The sequence below is a fragment of the Lycorma delicatula genome, chromosome 3 (assembly GCF_047948215.1).
Source record: "Lycorma delicatula isolate Av1 chromosome 3, ASM4794821v1, whole genome shotgun sequence".
Classification (NCBI taxonomy): Eukaryota; Metazoa; Arthropoda; class Insecta; order Hemiptera; family Fulgoridae; genus Lycorma; species Lycorma delicatula.
Genome location: NC_134457.1, coordinates 144,644,097 through 144,666,262, shown reverse-complemented (window position 1 = coordinate 144,666,262; position 22,166 = coordinate 144,644,097). Strand labels below are relative to the sequence as shown.

General features: G+C 31.0%; 1 protein-coding gene across 1 annotated transcript in view; it reads right to left on the bottom strand.

The window, feature by feature from the left end:
- The window catches only part of LOC142322077 (peroxiredoxin 2-like), a 35,184-nt gene that overhangs the window by 3,461 nt on the left and 9,557 nt on the right, over window positions 1-22,166 (bottom strand). The window contains exons 3-4 of the mRNA XM_075360728.1: window positions 17,654-17,893; window positions 8,533-8,698 (exon numbers count right to left, since the gene is read on the bottom strand). Coding sequence (XP_075216843.1) covers window positions 8,533-8,698; window positions 17,654-17,893 — 406 coding nt within the window. The remainder of the gene's footprint in view (window positions 1-8,532; window positions 8,699-17,653; window positions 17,894-22,166) is intronic.

Below are 22,166 nucleotides of genomic sequence, written 5' to 3'. Positions count from 1 at the left end.
GTTTTTAAATCGGTCATACCACTTGTACACAGTCTTCAAAGTTACCTCATTATCGCCGTACACTGATTCTAAAATTTCATGAGCTTCTTTGGCACTCTTTTGCAACTTAAAACAAAATTTAATGTTAATGCATTGTTCAAAATCCATGTTGCACGACAGACACGATAAATACAACCTCACTCTAGCGGCTCTGGCAGCTGACTGGCAAGCTTGAACATGTTACAACTTGTCCCTGCCTGTCTCAGTTGATCACGCTATTGGACAAATTACAGCATATGGATGTAGTGTCGGCAGTTGCCGCTATAAAAATTCATTCACCGTATTTTTTGATCACACCTCATATTATGTAAGAACAAATTGATCCAGTTATGGAAAATTATTATAGTATCTGATTGTTTACTTTCCAAGATATGCTTTGCACAGGTATTTTGAATTAACAGTCTAAAGTATTTATTTTTATTAAAACCTACCAAAAGGTTTATAAATTTGAGGTTATAATTAATATACCTAATATTTAATTTAGGACATTTTATGTCAAAAAAACTATAAAATGTACTCTGAAGTAATATTACTTCTTTATGCTGATGGCATATAAGACAAGACAAGAAGCACACCAACTTCAATATCAAGTTAACAGAGTTTTTTGACAGTCGATTATAATATAAATTTTTAAATTATAATATAACAGTCGAAACAATATATAAATTTTTATAACATACATTTATACGTTCATTAATTATAAACAATTCAATGTTTCCAGACTATCTTTGGAAACCCACTGGGTTGGTCTAGTGATGAACTCATCATCACAAATCGGCTGATTTTGAAGTCGAGTTCTAAGGTTCAAATCCCAATAAAAGCAATTACTGTTACATGGATTTGAATAATTGGTTTATTAAAACAATGTTCTTTAACACCAAAGAACAGTGTTCTTCGGTGGTTGGGTTTCAATTAACCACACATTTCAGGAATGGTCAATGTGAGATTGTACAAGACTACACTTAATTTACATTTATACATATCATCCTCTGAAGTAATACCTTATGGTGGTTTCGGAGGCTAAACAGAAAAAAGAAAGATTATCGTTGACTGCATTTAAACTGCATTTTAATGGTGAAGAATTTTTTAACATAAATTTGGGTGCTAAACTAAGTTTACTTTAACAAACAAATATGAATTTTGTATTACATTAGATGGCCAAAAATAATTACAATACTAAGGTAATGATTAAAACAACCACATTATATTTAATCTAAAGATTACTAAAAAAAAATAATACAAATATTAAGCTCTATTCCTCTTTTATAGCATAAACATTTTTTTTAAATTTTAAGCATATAAAATTATTTAAGATCTTAACATAGATAAAACAGTCTGATTTTTATCTTTAAAAAACTCTTATTATATATTATTAAAACAAAACATACCTGAATTATACACCATTTATATGTTATATATTATTACATATATATATATATATATATATATATATTATAAAACTGTAAAAACAAAATTTTGACCTCCAAATCTTATCAACAATTATTTTATAAAGATCACTTACATACCAGGGAAAAGAATTCTTTTGCAGTTTTTTTTTTTTGTTAGATCATTTTACTGGTTTGATGCAGCTCTCCAAGATTCCCTATCCAGGGCCAGTCGTTTCATTTCTGTATACTCCCTACATTCTACGTCCCGAACAATTTGTTTACATATTCCAAATGTTACCTTCCTGCACAATTTATCCCATCTACCTGTCCTTCCAATAACAAAGTGACTATTCCAGGATACCTTAAGATGTGACCTATAATTCTCTCCTCTTCTTTTAGCTATATTTTTTCAAATGCTTCTTTCTTCATCGACTTGCCACGACACCTCTCCATTTGACACTTTTTCCACCCATCTGACTTTTAACATTCTCCTATAGCACCACATTTAAAAAGCTTCTAATCTTTTCTTCTCAGGTACTCTGATCGTCCAAGTTTTATTTCCATATAAAGCTGCGCTCAAAACATTGTAACCATTCTAAATTTTGTTGGTTACGAACGATATATATATATATTATGTCATAAAGAAAAAAGTTTCAATATTTTCAAAAGTAGTTAATATTCATTTGGCTTAGCTGATATTAAAAACAGAAAATAGGCAATAGTATTATATGATTTTAATAGTTAAATAAACGTAATTAGTTTGATAAGAAATTGTATTACATAACTTTGTTTTTTGATGTATGACATGGTCTGGACAGCCAGACGGTGATGTCATCGTGGACTGGTGTGAGCATATACATTCTGAGAAAAAAGTGTGTACGTGTACGAACGGGCGTCTGGCGGGGGAAGCGAGACTGACATTCTTTGTTTTCGGGGCTAGTGTGAATTTAGCAATCATGGAGTGGAGACGTGATTTGAATTGGCTTGCACAGAAGTGGTGATGTGTTCTTTGTTCGATGAGACAGGACAGTGAGACTGGGTAAATAGGTGTATTCGATGCGAGGTCATCATTATTTTTATATGTGCACGAAAGTATCCGTATGTATATGAAGAGAAAAATTAATAATATTATTCCATACAACTCTTATATAAATAATATGTTTAACGTTAATTACGTTATTATATATATATTTTTTAAATATGACAGATGAGTAGTGTGGAAATGTGTTTTCTATGATTCCATATATATGATTCAAAATAATTTTGATATGCTTAATATGTTCAATTTATGTTAAAAAATTATTTTTCGTATTGTTAATGTTAATATTTTTTTTAATTTTAATAATATACATGTGATCAGACTACATAGCCCTAGTACATTTTTTCGTTCTTCCCCCCTTAATTTGAATTGTTTTGTAATTGAGCTTTTATTTGATATTGATTCTACAATGAGCTTTTCAAATTAAATTTTCTTTTTTTTTTAATTTGGAAGTAAGCTCGCAACATATACTTTCAAAAACGCTTTCCTGATGTTTAAATTAATTTTTGATGTAAACAAATTATATTTCTGACTGAAAGCTCGTTTTGCCTGTGCTATTCAGCACTTCATCGCTCTTGCTTCATCCATCTTTAGTAATTCTACTTCCCAAATAAAAAAAATTCTCCTACCTCCATAATCTTTTCTCGTCCTACTTTTATATTCAGTGGTACATCTACTTTATTTCTACTTTCATTTTCTTGTTTATTTTCATATTGTAGTTCTTGCATAGGACTTCATCTATGCCATTCATTGTTTCTTCTAAATCTTTTTTACTCTCAGCTCAAATTACTATATCATCAGCAAATCATAACATCTTTATCTTTTCACCTTGCACTGTTACTCTGGATATAAACAGTTCTTTAACATCATCAACTGGTAGTTCCAAGTAGATTAAAAAGTAATGGGGATAGGGAACATCCTTATCTGACTCCCTTTTTTATTACTGCTTCTTTCTTATGCTCTTCTATTACTGTTGTAGTTTAGTTCCTGTAGGTGTCAGCAATTGTTCTCCCTATACTTGAACCCTAATTTTTTTTAAATGTTGAACATTTATTCCAGTCCACATTATCAAATGCCTTTTCTAAGTCTATAAATGCCATGTATGTTGTTTCTTTTTCTTTAATCTTCCTTCTATTAATCTGAGTGCTAAACTTGCTTCCCTCATCCCTATAAGTTTCCTGAAACCAAATTGGTCTTCTTGTAACACTTCTTCCACTCTTTTCTCAATTCTTCTGAAGAGAATTCTAGTTAAGATTTTTGATGTATGAGTAGTTAAGCTAACTGTTCTGAATTCTTCACATTTATTTGCTCCTGCTTTCTTTATCATCTTGACAATAACACTCTTTTTGAAGTCTGACAGAACTTCACCTTTTTTGTAAATAATACACACCAGTTTGTACAATCTACTTATTGCCTCCTCACCTGCTGAACAGTAATTCTGCAGGTATCCTGTCTATCCCAGGAGCCTTTCTGCCAATCAGATCTTTTAATGCTATCTTAAGTTCAGACCTCAGTATTGTATCTCCCTTTTCATCCTCTTCAACTTCCTCTTCTTCCTCTATAACACCATTTTCTAATTCATTTCCTCTGTATAATTTTTCAATATATTCCACCCACCTATCAATCTTCTCTTTCATATTATAAATTGGTGTATCATCTTTATTTAACAGATTATTAGAGTTTAACTTTCCTTATGCTCCATCTATTTTACCAATGATCATTTTTCTTTCCACTTTTCTTTAATCCACTCTTATTTTGCTAATTTGCACTTCCTGTTTACAGTATTGCTTAATTGTCTATAAGCCCTTTTACCTTCTTCATCATTAGCATCACTTTCTACACTCATCCATCAGCTGCAATATATCCTTTGAGATCCAAGATTTTCTACCAGTTCTCTTTACTTCCCCTAAGTTCACTCCTGCTGATTTAAGAATTTCCTTTTTAACATTCTCCCATTCTTCTTCTATATTTTCTATCTTATCTTTTTTCTCAGACCTCTTGCAATGTTCTCCTCAAAAATCTTCTTTACCACTCCTCCCTCAAGCTTCTCTAAATTCCAAAGATTCATCTGGCACCTTTACTAAAGGTTTTTAAACCCCAATCTACATTCATTATCACTAAATTATGGTCGCTATTGATGTCTGCTCCTTTGATATGCTTTGCAGTCGATGAGTTGATTTCTAAATCTTTGCTTAACCATGATATAATTTATCTGATACCTTCCAGTATCGCCCGGCTTTTTCCATTTGTATATTATTCTATTATCATTTTTAAAATTGGAATAGGCAATTACTAAATTATACTTCATGCAAACTCAATAAGCCTGTATTCACCCACAATATTTCCTTCCTTGCCTTTTCCCATTCTTGCATTCCAACCTAACTATTCTCATTGCCTTTTATGTGTTTAATTGCTTTGTCAATTTCTTCATATACATACTTACCTCATCATCATCATCATGGGCACTTGTAAGCATATAGACGTTAACAATCATTGTCGGCTTAGGTTTTGATTTTATCCTGATTACAATGATTCTATCCCTGTGCTTTTTGAAATACTCTACTCTTTCCTATCTTCTTGTTCATTACAAAACCTACTTCTGCCTGCCCTTTATTTGACGCTGAGTTAATTATTCTAAAATCACCTGACCAAAAGTTATTTTCCTTTTTCCACCGAACCTTCGCTAATTCCTACTATATCTACATTTAATCTACCCATTTCCCTCTTTAAAATTTTCTAAACTACCAACCAATTTAGGCTTCTAACATTCCACGCTCTGACTTGTAGAATATTATGTTTTAATTTTCTGGTGACCTTAATTTTCCTTAGTAGTCCCCACCTGGAGATTTGAATGGGGGGACTAGTTTACCTCAGAATATTTTACAAAGGCAGGTGCCTCCATCTTTATTACATGAAAATGGAAAGAGAGCTACATTTTCATGAAAAAAAAAATAGCTGTAGTTTTCCACTGCTTTCAGCTGCGCAGTACTGAGAAGATTGAGTGATGCTGATGTGGCCATTTAAGTCTTTCTGACCTACGCCCTTAACAGCCCTCTTTCAGTAATCATTCTTTATTCTGGCTCTCAACAGATACCACTCTGATATGGTTGCACCTTAGGTCCAGATACTCTGTATCACTGAGCACTCGATCCTCCTCACAATCGCCAAGGTTTCATAATTCATAGCAGTCTTTTGCAGTAAAAAAAATATATATATATTCATAAAATATAATTCATATATAAAATAAATTGATTATTATCAATGATAAATCAAGTTAGCATATTAGAGTAGATATTATGTTATTAAACATATTTTTCTTTAAGTATTGAAAAAAATTATGAAATACTGATTTTTAACCTTTCTTGAAAAACACATGGATAATCTATCTTTCAGCATAGTTTTAGGGAAAAAAATTGTCTAGTGACATACCCAATACTAATGTTTTGGAAAATATTTTGAAGTCTATAGAAAAGAAAAGGATTCCATTTTCAATTTTTTACAATCTAGTTTTTTCAATTTAGTTTAAACTTTTTACTGATGAAAATTCTTACTACCTGGTTACAACTGGTTAAAGACAAAACTTTTCACCATAAACATTAGTTGAAATTTTATCTTTTAATAAAAACAGCCACAAAAAATTTAGATCCACACTTCAAGATGTAGAAAATAGAGTGCCTCAGAGAAATGTTCTCACTCTTGCTTTTTTTAATTTTATTAATGACATTTATTAAGATCTTGAGACATTCATTGTACCCCTTTTTACAAACGACATAAATGTGTCTACATCTGAAGACAATAATTTAAAAGGAATTGAAAATTATACATAGCAAGTCAAAGAATTATTCATATTCATACTCAATAGTTATATCAAAAGGAAATGGGTTTAATATTTTGTCATATATATATATAGATTTAAAGTACACCCTGAGTAAATAATGCAAAAAATATATTTTTTGGTGTAGTTACTTTCCTATCTTTTTGTTCATTACAAAACCTACTCCTGCCTGCCCTTTATTTGACGCTGAGATAAAATTAAGACATAAGGGTTAAGCAATAGCAAATATTGGCAAAATTTTAATCTGATAAACTACTGTATATGGTTAAAATTTGTTAATTATTCACATTTTGTTAAAATGGCTAAAATTGTTCATATGTAATCATAAACAAATAATATAACAACTCACAGAAAGAGGTAATGGGCACAAATAAAAATAAATCCATCTTAACCAAATCTTTTTGTTTAGTTTTGTAAGGAAATCAATGATGAAAATAAAAAATATAATAAATGTATGAAGATAAAAAAATTCATCTTATGAATTTATACAAGATGTAGCTGAAATGTAATGGAAGAACAAAATTTCACACAAAACAACAGGTGAAGCCACCTTGTAGTTTTATTCCCCTACTACTAGCATCAAAAAACCTTTTGAACCATGCCCTATCGTTTTCCATCAGTCACTATTTTATGCAGTTGAGTATGCTACACATCTCAAACAACAGCGAGTGAATTTTTAACAATGGAAAGTGGTAGTGACATTCATCATTGTCTAAAAGCCATTTATGGTGATGAAACTATTGTTGAAGTGCTGTTATGTAGTGGACATAAAACGTTGTGCATCAGAAGCTAATAAAGCAAATATTGAGGATGAACCCTGCAGAGCATCACACCATAAATGAACCACCAGATCACACCACCACCCGGTAGGTATATTGAAAGAACATGTAGGACATATTATTACACAACTAGAATATAAAATCTGTTAGTGGAAGGGGTGTCAAAAAATCACAAACAACAACAGAGGAATGTTGTGAACAGCTTTTGAAACCTATCATGATGAGAGATGAGGGAAATGATTTCCTTTTCAATATTGTGACAAGAAGCAAAACTTGGGTGCATCATTACTACCCAGAAGAAAAATGGCAGATCATGGAATACCACTATAGTTTATAGTGGTTTGCCAAGATCAAAAAAATTCAATAAACAACCCTCTGCAAATAATTCTCATGACAATGTTCTGGGATTCCAAAAACTGTATGTGACTGGAACCTGGATCCACTGTAAAGCCAGTATGATACATAAAAACATTAAAACACCTTACAAGACGTGTGTGTCATGTTTGACAACCTACAGAGCTTATAATTCTGCAACACAATATTGCTCAGCTAAACACATAAAGTATAACCACCAAGTCTCCTGTGAAGTTGAAATATGAACCTATTCCACACCCTCCATACTCACCAGACTGTAATAAATAATATTCACCAGATGATGTAATTTTAATTGATAACACTCCTATGAAACATTACATCAAACTCCAATAATCATGGACGATAAAATTTTCTACTAAATAATTGATATTTCAAAAATTGTTTATCCAATTTTGATAAATCACCAAAACAAAATTCAGCTTATTTTAAAAATTTTATTCAAAAAAGTGCTCTGACCTAGCTCTAGTGTATCATTTATTTACCAAAATGAAAGACTTTTTGGGTGGAAAGTGATTTAAGAGAGAAGATTTGAAGAAAAAGTCACTATCTCAATGTAAATATAAGAAATAGGAATACAAAAACTCATCAGGTACATGCTTAAAAGTACGCTGTGGCTATGTGGAAAAGAAGCTTAAGTTTAATTTATATTAAATAAAAAGATCTGTTCAGAAATTTTTGTCAGTTATTTTTTTATTGCAAGATGGGTACTACTTTCTAAACATACTTTGTATTATTAGACCATGAAAAACAATTTTACATTGCAACATGCTCTCTAAGCTTTACTGCTTACTAAATAATGGGATTATCTGGAAAAATCTGTGCCTAAAACTCTTCTCAAATTTCAATAATTGGTAAAAGAATTCAGATTGGCCTTGTTGTTTTAAATGATCATACAAACATACAAATACATAATAAATACAAACATTCTGATTACGGTTGTTTAGTGGCTGAAATGAATAAAATTATAAATGTAATAACAGGTAAATGAAGCTAAAGGAAGTTTATTTTTACAGTTACTGTTTTAGAACAAATTAAATAACTAACAATTATAGGAAAATTAGACATAAATATACTTACTGTAGCCTGACCAGGTTTCCATTCAGCTGGACATACTTCACCATGTGAATCTGTATATTGGAATGCTTGAACCAGCCGTAAAGTTTCATCAACACTACGACCAACAGGTAAATCATTCATTGTTATCTGTCTCAAGATACCTTTACTATCAATAATGAAAAGGCCCCTGAAAAAAATAAAACTATAAGATGAAAAAAAAATAAAAAAGAAGAATATGATTGGTAAAAAATATTAACGATTAAAATTTAAATTAAAAAAAAAAAATTCTTATTTAGAAATGATATTCAGTAAATATCCTTTGTTTTTTCTAGTTTTATTCAGTGGTGATATTACACCATCAATTATTAACCTTTAACTGCAGAATCTAAAGATATCCAAATCTGTGCATCTGACTATACCCACCACTAGTTCTTTAAAATTACTTTGTTCCCACCAACTGTTTTCTGTCATTCGATACTTATGTTAGCAGTTTTATTAATGATATTTGAAATCAATGCCTTTTATTAATATTTGAAATCAACACTGTTGGATTAAATTGTAATACACTTTTGTAAGCACTTAAAGTGATGTGTTTTTCCGCGCAGCTTAAAGAATAATAAAAGCATGGCTAAAGGGATAAATAATCATGCACTATTTATCAGCTGAATCTGTATCAGACATGGTGTCAAAATAATGGTATAACCAAGTTGTACAGACACAAGTCTAGGAATACACTCACATTATAGTAAATTTAAAAAAATTTAAATAACATTAAAGTACATAAATAACAGAAACTCAAAAACTGAACACAAGAACAAAAGAATGATTATATGAAAACATCAAGGGTTTTAATAGAACTGAGAAAACATATTATGTTTTCTCAGTTCTATTAAATCAATGCATATTTATTGGAAATCAATGTATAACTAAAGTATATTACGGATCTGAGCAGACTGACAGTTTTGTTGGTAGAGAGACTAGGTACAACAAATGGAAAGGTGCCATTTTTCCAGAGACCCTATCCATCAATGTGGTGCTTGAAAATTTTTACAATGAATGTTAATAATACTAAACCTAAGTTCAAAAGGACTTGTCAGGTACATTGTGACAAAGGGGTTGGCAGACAGGAGTAAAGTTGGCCGAAATTTCTGCAAAAAATTTCATTGCGGATATGTCTGCCAATTGATCCACTTTTTTCTTAACATTTAACAATGCATGTGTCAAAATGGCTGACAGCTTGGTTGATACATAAGCTGTAAGCAGTAAAACAGTGTTATATTGCTGCATGCCCATGTATGCACTATGCACACAGATACGCACTGTATGTTGCAAATAACTTAAGGAAATGCATATTTTATGCTTTATTTGTTCATTAATGTTTAACAATTTAATTTTGTGAAAAATTTATATCTTAAACAATAATTTAGAGCCCTATCTATATCTCATTTTACAAGAGAATACTCACCGTGCAAGGAAATGTTGTATGGTTTACTATTTATATATGAAAATAGTACATACACAGTAGGTCTAAAAAGTTCCTAAATTTCTGTAGTTGATACAAGTAGCGCCATCTCTTGGACAACCAAAGAACTATGTAGTACGATGTCTGACAAATGTGTGTACTAAATTTCAACACGTTTCATCACTCCAGTCTCAAGTTATATTTGGCTGCGTACATTGTGTTCACGTAACCTAGTGCAAGCTCGTGACATGGAACAGAGAAGGGCGATAAAATTTTATGTTTGACTTCAAACATTTTTTGTTGAAACTTATTCTGATACAGCAAGCAATCAGTGATGAAGCCGCATCTCATACTAATTTATACGTGTGGTGGAAGTGGTTTAAAGGCGATAGAGAGTTGTTAGATGATGGCAAAGAAAGCGGGAGGCTGTGAACAGCTGTTCATAATGAAAACATTGCGAAAGTGCATGTGCTCCTGCTCTAAAAACCTCTTCTTACCCTTTGGGCTATAGCAGAAGAGCTAAACATCGGTAAAGAAACAGTATGTATAATTCTAACAGAAAAAAACAAACCGCCAAAAGGTGTTCTCTCATTTTGTTCCACACTTCTTGATCAAAGAACAAAAACAGATCTGTCTTTCTTGTGCTCAAGATTTGTGGAAACTGCCAAATAGCAACCTGAATTTTTTGCAAACTATTCTAACTGGGGATGAAAGTTGGTGCTTCATGTATGAACTGCAAATGACGCATCAATATGCTGCTTGGTTGAGTCCTGGAGCACAAAGCCCAATAAAAGTCAAGCAGCAAAAATCAAGAGTGAAAACGATGATTTCATTCTTCAACTCAAAGAGCCTGCTGATTCATCATGAATTTGTCCCAACTGGTCAAACCGTGAATATTAAATTCCACTTGGAAGTAATGAAATGCCTGATGCATTGCATTAGTTGAATCCGGCGCAAGTACTGGGATCTGGCACGAGTACCGGGATCCAGGCAGTTGGACTCTCTCTTGCACGACAATGTCCCAGCACACATGGTAACAGTTACTCTAATTACTCGACTTGGTTCCAGCAGACTATGTTGTGTTCCCAAAACTCAAGTTGAAGATGAAGGCTGCTTTTTCAACATTCCGGCCTTCCAAAGGGCTTGTACTGAGCAGTTGAAGGTGATCCCACAAAGTGATTTCTCCAAAGCATTTGACAGGCTCTACCAGCACTGCAACGAGTGTATAACTAGAGAAGGGTTCTATGTAGATGGCTGATTGAATAAATTCATTTATCTTTAAATCTGTATTTTTATTTAATTTAGTTCAGGAACTTTTCAGACATACTGTGTAATGAGCTATTTAGTTAGCAACAATCCATGAACTAAACAAATCAACAAATAAACAGATTTTTGATTTGTTTATATTTAAATTAATTTTTTTTCAATAAGACAATTTTGGCTTATACAATTTTGATACTTCTATATGTTACAGTATAGGATACACATACAGTTAGTTATACAAGTATATAGTTTCAATGAATCACAAGCATTATTTGAAAGAGAATGAGAAGATAAATTTGGTGACTTTCTTTTGATCCCCAACAAAACATTTGCTATTTATCACCGATCAATCTTTTTCCTAGACAAATCAGTAGTTTAAGCCACACTGGTACAAACATTAGAAATAGCTAAAGAATGTGGGAAAATTTAAATACAATCAGCATATGAATTGGCTATACAATCAGCATATGAAGTGGCTTTACAAAGAAAGTTTGAAGAATAGCCACTTTTTGATCGCATTTCTATTCATCTAGGCAAATTTCATTTGTTTATGGCTTTAAAGAAGGCCCACAGGAAATATATTGATGGCTGCAGCCTTTCTACTCTTATGGTTTTGTCTGGGCTTTTGGCCAGTAGCTTGTTAAAAAGATTTCTTTCTGGTAAACATTATAACAGATGCAAGTGTCTATATGCAATAATATTTGCAACCCTACAAATTCTGCGTTTCAAGCAATCTTTAATAGATAATCAACTTTTAATAATAATAAAATACAGCAAATAATTCACAAACTGCAAACTGAAAAGGTATCGCCAGAAACATTTGAAAATACATAATTAGCAGACCTTTGTTTAAATATTCAGCCTATAAATGCATACTTTAGATGGCAAATGCGATACTTTATCACAAACATGATACTTCAGATGGCAAACATGCAAGTCTGCAAAGTTTTATTTGACTTTGGGGAATTGATAAAAAACTATTTAATATTTTCTCTAGGCATTCGCATGAGTGATTTTGATACTTATAAATTTATAATACCAAAACTAACTAATTTGTTCTTTATATTCATTCAGCAAAATTGGGCTTGATGATTTGCACGATATCAGAATAATTTATTGAAAATGGAAATTTCGCATCTACAACTCTACAGAGAATTCGAGAGAGGGATGTTTGGTATTAAAAGAACAGTAACTGCAGATGTCGAAAAATATTTAACTGTTATTACCCACATTACCAACTCAATTTCAGCTTGTTAACGATGACCAAAAGTAGCAGTATTCGTACCATATTTTCCCAAGTAAATGACGTAGCTGGCCTAAAAAAACATCAAGACAAAACTGTAGATTTAGAAAAAAATAGTATAATTATGTCAAACAAATAAATAGAAACTTTGAAAAATATTATAAATCAGAACATGAGCCCTTTTAAGCATAATGAAGTCAATCATAATCAATTGTATAATGTAGCCACTAGTAAAGCCACTTTAGATGCTGTGGCTGATTTCCTTTTGAACATTGAAAATAAAGGAAATAATTTGAGAGAATCATTAATTAATAAATGTGCTAAATCTGTGAATCGTTTTGAAAACCCAATTTACCAAAATACTTAATTTTGCATCAACAAAAGCCAAAAAAATTTTTGTACATGATAAAGTACAGGAAGTTCGGCTGCAAAGAATCTTTTTGGGTGTTTACTTGCTATCTCAATGACAGACAATCCAGATATCACAAAAATTCTAGCTTATTCCATTACATCTGTAACATCTTAATGGAGCCATTTTCACTACCCCAAAATGAAAATTAATTGAATGTTTACGAATAGAAAACAGTACAATATAACCACGTTTTACTACCTTACATACCAACCAAGCCTGTCAGCCATTTTTATACATGCATTGTTAAATGTTAAGAAACAAGTGGATCAATTGGCACACATATCCACGATCAAATTTTTTGCAGAAATTTTGGCCAACTTTACCCCAGTCTGCTAACCTTCTTTGCCCCAACGTACCTGCCAGTCCTTTCAAACTTAGGTTTAGTTTTTTAACATTCATTGTACAAATTTTCAAGCAGCACATCAATGGATTGGGTTTCCGGAAAAATGGCACCTTTGCATCTGTCCTACCTGGTACCACCAACAAAACTGTCAGCCCGCTCAGATCCGTAGCATGCCATAGTAATACACTGATTTCCAATAAATTTTGTTCACCGCCAAAATCAAACCACTTTTTCAGCTCTAGCTCTTGAACTAATAGGTAACATATCTTTTTGTGTATATTTGTTATTAATTCAAAATAATTTTGTTGACATATATTTCTAATAATAGTGATGACATCTTTAATAAATTTTGGATCTTCTAGGTTACTTAGAAATATTTTTTTTTACTATTTTTATAGTATAGTCTGCAGGTATGCTAAGATACATGTTAGTTATGTCATAACTAAAGCCATTCCAGTGTTTTTATTTACATTAAAGCTATTTAATTTATTTACTAATTCATAACCATTTTTTATATTAAATGTATTAGGTTACATTTTTTAATTTAATGTATTCAATTTCTTCATCGTTATTTTTAATATCGACTAAATTATAGTGTTTGGTTTCATGACTATTTTATTATTTTAAACATAGTATAACAGAGAGCAGATTTAAAATTATTAAAGGTTACATTGGGATGTTTAATTTATGAATTTTTGGTAGTCTAGTTAATTTAGGAGCAATTGGTTCAAAAGGATATAACCTAGAATGGTATTTCAAATTATTATTATAATTAAAGATTGATCTGAATTTTGTTATTAAACTTTTTGTTACTTTTAGAAATTTCTTAATTGGGTCATAATCTCCTCAAATTTATTATCAACAAGATATTGTTTCAATATGTTATATTTTCCAACAGTCATGATAATAACAAATGTATCAGATTTTACTATTAAAACACTGTTTCTATTTAATTTTTCTCTTAACTGGTAAATTATCTGTATATTGATAAATGGTTTATTAATAATTTTTGTATTTTTAATTTTTGGGTATTGCAGCTGATAACTGCTTTGATATAGTAGCTACAATTGTAGCTGATACGATTCATTTTGTAGGAATTTATTTCAGAATCTATAACAATGTTCTTAATAAAATTAATTTTATTATCTATTAAGTTTATTAATTTAAATACATTAGTGATTATTAATTTTTCATTATCATTAAAATTAATACTTATTACTTTTAAAAATTTATTACATATTATTATCCATATTTTTTTGAGAATGTTTAAATTAGGTTTAATTTATTTGAATTATTATTAACATACTGTTTCTGATTAAAAAATCTGTTATCATAATTACTTTTATTATTTTTAATATCGATTAAATTATAAATTTTGGTTTCATGAATCTTTTTTACATTATATTTATGTTTTTCTATATTACTTTCAACTAAATTTTTATATGGTCAAAAATGAATGGTCCTAAGCTTTTTGTAATTTTAAATGTTTATTATATAATTCAATATTTATACAATTTCTATTATGGCATCCTTGTTTAATCTATTATTTTATTTGGAAACATATTCTCTCTCTGTGTGTGTGCGCATGCACGCGTGTACATGAGGACTGTTTTTTCAACCTCCGATGGGCTATAAAAAGAAGGCACACTGACATAACAAAATGATTTTATTACTAAAAGTTAAGTAGTATCTAACTTATCTTTCTACATAATCACCAAAATGATTGAGCCATTTGTTGTATCATCACATCAGGTTTCCGATGCCATCTTCAAAGATATTTGCCACCAGTGAAGCGTCCTGAAGATTTACATCTTGACAGCGTCCTGAAGTTCTTCGTTGGTGGCAAAGTGTTGTCTGCCCAACCATGCCTTCAATTCTTGAAAGAGGTGAAAATCGCTAGGTGCTAAGTCTGAACTATACAGTGGATGGTCAAAAACTTCCCATTTGAATTGTTTGAGAAGGTCTTGTGTCATATTGGCAGAGTGCGATCATGCATTGTCTTGGATCAAAACCATACCATATGAGAGCATGCCTCTTCATTTGTTCTGGATCGTTCTGTGAAGGTGACGTAAAGATTTACAATAAATTTTCTTTGTTATTGTTGTCCTCTGCTCCAAAACTTCACTAACAAGACACCTTTATGGTCTCAAAAAACTGTAGCTGTAGCCATTATCTTTCTGTTGCTCAGTGTGTGCTTGAACTTTTTCAGCTTGTTTAGAGAAGTGTGCATCCACTGCTTAGACTGTTCTTTGGTTTCTAGATTGTCTTACTAGATCCAAGTCTCATCGCCGTTAATGATAGACTTTAAAAACTCTTCCCCCCTCATTATCTTAACGCATGAGAAATATTAAGGCTGATGCCATTCGCTGTATTTTGTGATTGACACTCAACAGTTTCGGGTATCCTTGGCCCTTAGTCACAAATGTGTAAAGAGAAGTGAAAAAAGCAGAAATTTCTGGGTTTTCTGCAGAAAGTTCACTTAAGGTAAACCTCTGTTTGTCAAACAAAATCATCAACATGCTCAACCAGGCGTACAGTAACAACAGTCTTGCATCCTTGCCCAGCTTCATCATGAATGTCCATTTGCCCTTAAAATTTCCTACACCACTCCCATCACTCATAAAGTTTTCACCATATACTAGGCTCATTCTGCGATGGATTTCAGCAGTGCTACATCCTTCTGCTTGCAGAAAACGTATCACACTTCGTAACTTACACTTGGCGACAGCATCAATTGTAGCAGCCATGTTCAAGTGCCCGTAGCTTGGCTCAGACAATGCAGTGGAGCCAGCAATCACAGTGATTGTGATTTTTGGTGGGGGGGGGGGGCGACTCAATTGCACAACGCACAGACCTGGCTCCATTTCTTCCATTTCATCTCTTGTTTACTTAAATGCAGATCAAAAAAAAAAACAGTTCTTGTATATATACATATAAAAATAATAGCAAATAAATTATTCACACTAAATGTTGACTCTTTAATGTAATTCATTCTTGTGATATTAAAATTTCAATATAAAACAAACAAAAAACAGACCAATTAACAGAAACAAGATATTTCTGGAGAGGAGTTTTTATTTACTTTATCCATTCCTACAGTTTTGCACTGTACTATGAGGTATAGTAGGGATTCTTTTAACTGAGATTTCAAAAACCAATATCACCTTTAACTGAACTATCAATCTTGTAGAGTGCATTTTTCCTTTTTTTAAAGTTATTAAAAGATGAAAATAATATGCTGTGAACTGCATCCAGCACTCTCAATTTAATGATTTATGTAAACCGATTCACTGAAAATGGCTTTGGTCACTGTCATTTTATTCTTCATATCCTTCAATTTCCAGGAAAAGCTATCCCTAAGACATTTCAAATTTTGTGGGTTCATCAGATTGTAAGGGGATATATGTTATATTGTGAACAAGATGAATGAGATCAGTGCTAAGTAGACAAAACCAGTCACTACTTACAAGATTCAGTAATTTTTTTAAATTACTAACATACATGCAAATAATAATTAATAATCATTGAATAATCCATATATTATTTGAAGTCAATTAATTACAAAGAGAATAGATTTAATACTTTAACATTTTGAGTTTTAAGTTTTCTTATATCTCTTTAACGTTTTACACTTGTAAATACTTCTGACACTTGTCAAACCATTACAAAACCTCAATCACCCATTTAAAAGTAGCAAAAGTAATATTTATGAAAGCAGAGCCTACCAAGGAACAGACATATTTGAATGCTACAAGGTACTGATGTGAGAGTCCTGGAGCTGATCATCACAAAGAAATATTTACTAGCGTTTACTACCTTAAAAAAAACATTCAAAAAGTAAATTACTATTAAGCATAATTGTGCAATAATGTAACTGTATTTTAACTCTATGAACTGTATTTTAATTATTTAACTGTATTTTCAAGAAGTGTTTAAATAAAATAAAAAATAAAAAAAAATTATGCAATATAAAACATAACTCTTTTATTAATAATATAGTTTAATTGAAATTGGCGCGTTTTAATGTTAGAACTCCCCTATTCTGACTTTTTTTTCTAGTTCAATAAAGAACTGTTGCAGAATAGGGTTGAAGATCTCTTAGAATAACATATTTCCAGTTAGCCTGGCTGAGAGAATCCCTAATGTATTGCACTTTTTTAAAGAAGCAACATATCCAAAATGAAGAGAAAGTATGTATGCTAAATTGCAAATTATTTATTAAAAATGTTTTTCAATATTTCTATACATTAAAAATATTTTAAAAAGTGTTTTACAATATATACATACTTAAAATTATAAAACATGAATTACACACATTACAGTTGCATATATTTTATAAACAAGTAGTTACATCTGAGAATTAACACGTTAAGTATAATAGATAATACTAAATTACAATTTTCATAAAAGAAATAATACCTGAGAGTGTGACCCATATCATCAAGATACACACCATAATCTTTAGCTATTTTATGAGTCAGATCTGATAAGAGAGGAATTTTTAATGGACCCAATCCTCCATCCTTACGCGGCGTATTCATCCATGCAAGATGAGAAAAGTGTGAATCAACAGAGCACCCAACAACTTCAGTATTTAATTTATGAAACTCCTTAATTCTATCATTAAATGCCAAAATCTCCGTAGGACAAACAAATGTACTGAAAAATAGAATAATTCTTGTATGTTACTAAAAGGCAGATATTAACAAACATTTCAAGGTGAAATTTTACGACGTTTTCCTAATGATTATGTGAATAAAAAAATAAAAATTTGTACTTGAAAATCTAAAACTCATGCTTAAAATTCAATAACAAGAGAAACTTACTTCTGACATAATGTAACTATATCAGCCAACAGAAACAACTATTTTATACTCATGATATAGAACTTGTTTAAAGAGCATAAAATTCATAATAAAATTATTATTAATCATATTTTAATAATTGACACCTTTCTGTTTTTCAATTAATTTATTATGTATGTTCATAAAAAATTTCATAATGATCATTACTACATCAGTTGTATGTTTATTAAAATAACATTTACTTTGAAATACAGGAAACTGTCATCTTTTTCCTGTAATTTGATATTATTGAACTTGAGAAATTTTATCAACTGCTTAGAATCAAATAGATACCTCTTTCTGAAATTTTAAAGTTAATCTTTTAATAATTTTTAATACACATATAACTTATCTGATGAAGTAAAAATCACTACAAAAGCATGCATACGAAATTAAAAAGCAATAAGATGAGTGAAAAAATCTAATAATTTTAATATTACTCTACTGGAATTAAGCTTCACTACATTAATAAAACGTTATTCATAAATAATATTTTAAATCACTTATTTCAGAACCGACTGATGTTTCTTTTAAAATCCTGAAAAATCATCCAAGAATTCACAAACTACTTTCATAAAATTTCTATTATGACTGAAATTTAAGTATCAAGAGGACGTCCTGTTGCAACCAGATATCACTAAAAATAATTGCACTAATTAAAAAATAAATAAGAAATATTTATTATCTTTATTTTTAGAACAGCAAGTAATGCAACTATTATGGGCACATCTGAAAAAAATTCTAACATATCTTAACTTTTATTTGTTAATTATTGTTTAACAATATTAATAAACCACCAAAACAGAATGTATATGTTCAATTTAGCAAATTACCACAGACAATAGAACAGTGCATTCGAAGGTAACATTGTCTTTAGCTGTGTAAATGAACAGCTAATACACAGCTGTGTAAATAAAATTAGAAAACAAAGTTATTGAAAACTACAAGTAATATACATGTAACTTATTAACAACTGTTTCATGTTTCTTAAAACAGTTGTATGGGTAAGTTGTTCCAGAAGACAACTAATATTGTCATTTTCAGAGATTCGTCAATTACTATTCCACTTGACAGTTCATTAACTAATTTTCTTTTTATATTCATTCATACTGTAAAGTAATAAAAATGAGTAATCTATTTTTATAATCTCAACCTTATAGTATTTCTGCATTATTGTTTTTATTTGCATAGGTGTGGGAATTTTTAATAAAATAGTTTTCCACATTTATAAGTTTTATTGGAACTATTTTTTAATGCTTTATTCATTGAGTAAATAAATTATTGGAGCCCCTTAAATAAATTTCCAACAATTTAACATAGAAAATTAAATTTACCAATTGTTCCTATTTTGAAACATTCTATTTTTCACTATAAAACCACCACATCACCATGAGAGGATGAACTCTTTTTTTTTGTCTTCAGTCATTTGACTGGTTTGATGCAGCTCTCCAAGATTCCCTATCTAGTGCTAGTCGTTTCATTTCAGTATACCCTCTACATCCTACATCCCTAACAATTTGTTCCAAACGTGGCCTGCCTACACAATTTTTCCCTTCTACCTGTCCTTCCAATATTAAAGCAACTATTCCAGGATGCCTTAGTATGTGGCCTATAAGTCTGTCACTTCTTTTAACTATATTTTTCCAAATGCTTGTTTCTTCATCTGTTTGCCACAATACCTCTTCATTTGTCACTTTATCCACCCATCTGATTTTTAACATTCTCCTATAGCACCACATTTCAAAAGCTTCTAATCTTTCTTCTCAGATACTCCGATTGTCCAAGTTTCACTTCCATATAAAGTGACACTCCAAACATACACTTTCAAAAATCTTTTCCTGACATTTAGATTAATTTTTGATGTAAACAAATTATATTTCTTACTGAAGGCTCGTTTAGCTTGTGCTATTCGGCATTTTATATCGCTCCTGCTTCGTCCATCTTTAGTAATTTTACTTCACAAATAACAAAATTCTTCTACCTCCATAATCTTTTCTCCTCCTATTTTCACATGTCCCTATACTTTTCCTGAAACCAAATTGGTCTTCTCCTAACACTTCCTCCACTCTCCTCTCAATTCTTCTGTATAGAATTCTAGTTAAGATTTTTGATGCATGACTAGTTAAACTAATTGTTCTGTATTATTCACATTTTTCTGTCCCTGCTTTCTTTGGTATCATTACTATAACACTTTTTTTGAAGTCTGACTGAAATTCCCCTTTTTCATAAATATTACACACCAGTTTGTATAATCTATCAATCGCTTCCTCACCTGCACTGCACAGTAATTCTACAGGTATTCCGTCTATTCCAGGAGCCTTTCTGCCATTTAAATCTTTTAATGCTCTCTTAAATTCAGATCTCAGTATTGTTTCTCCCATTTCATCCTCCTCAACTTCCTCTTCTTCCTATATAACACCATTTTCTAATTCATTTCCGCCATATAACTCTTCAATATATTCCACCCATCTATCGACTTTACCTTTCGTATTATATATTGGTGTACCATCTTTGTTTGACACATTATTAGATTTTAATTTATGTACCCCAAAATTTTCCTTAACTTTCCTGTATGCTCCGTCTATTTTACCAATGTTCATTTCTCTTTCCACTTCTGAACACTTCTTTAATCCACTCTTCTTTCGCCAGTTTGCACTTCCTGTTTATAGCATTTCTTAATTGCTGATAGTTCCTTTTACTTTCTTCATCACTAGCATTCTTATATTTTCTACGTTCATCCATCAGCTGCAATATATCGTCTGAAACCCAAGGTTTTCTACCAGTTCTCTTTATTCCGCCTAAGTTTGCTTCTGCTGATTTAATAATTTCCTTATTAACATTCTCCCATTCTTCTTCTACATTTTCTACCTTATCTTTTTTACTCAGACCTCTTGCGATGTCCTCCTCAAAAATCTTCTTTACCTCCTCTTCCTCAAGCTTCTCTAAATTCCACCGATTCATCTGACACCTTTTCTTCAGGTTTTTAAACCCAAATCTACATTTCATTATCACCAAATTATGGTTGCTATCAATGTCTGCTCCAGGGTAAGTTTTGCAGTCAACGAGTTGATTTCTAAATCTTTGCTTAACCATGATATAATCTATCTGATACCTTGCAGTATCGCCTGGCTTTTTCCAAGTGTATATTCTTCTATTATGATTTTTAAATTGGGTGTTGGCAATTACTAAATTATACTTCTTGCAAAACTCTATAAGTCGGTCCCCTCTTTCATTCGTTTTGCCCAGCCTGTATTCACCCACTATATTTCCTTCCTTGCCTTTTCCAATGCTTGCATTCCAATCTCCAACTATTATTAAATTTTCATCTCCTTTTACGTGTTTAATTGCTTCATCAATCTCTTCGTATACACGCTCTACCTCATCATCATCATGGGCGCTTGTAGGCATATATACGTTAACAATTGTTGTCGGTTTAGGTTTTGATTTTATCCTTATTACAATGATTCTATCGCTATGCGTCTTGAAATACTCCACTCTCCTCCCTATCTTCTTTTTCATCACGAAACCTACTCCTGCCTGCCCATTATTTGACGCTGAGTTAATTACTCTAAAATCACCTGGATGAACTCAAAACTTTGAAATGGAGAAGATGAAACTGTAAGACATAATTTAAAGGGCATTGAAATTCAGAAATTCATAAAATTTATATTGTATTTTACATTTCCATGAATACTACTAATATTAGAGATACACAATCCAAAAAATTTCTATTCTTTTCTGTGCATTGATGTTAGTTGTAGTGTAATTGGGATAATGTATTTAATTATCAGCAGATTTTTGTTAGAAATGTCTGCTAATATCTATTAAATATATCTCTCTCTACTAATTTTTAATTTAGTTTTTTCTAGGTCTTGTATATTATATACGTATATTATTAACTAATAATTTTACAAATCTGAGACTTCAATATAAAAAAAAAAGCTGTAGGACTTTCCTGTCACATGGCACACAAAACTTAATTTAAAATATTTATAATTTTATTTAAATACAATATTTTTTGTTTATTTAATTCAATGATTATAATTAAAGCACGCACACCATATTTCATTCGCTCAGGTGTGGCGGTA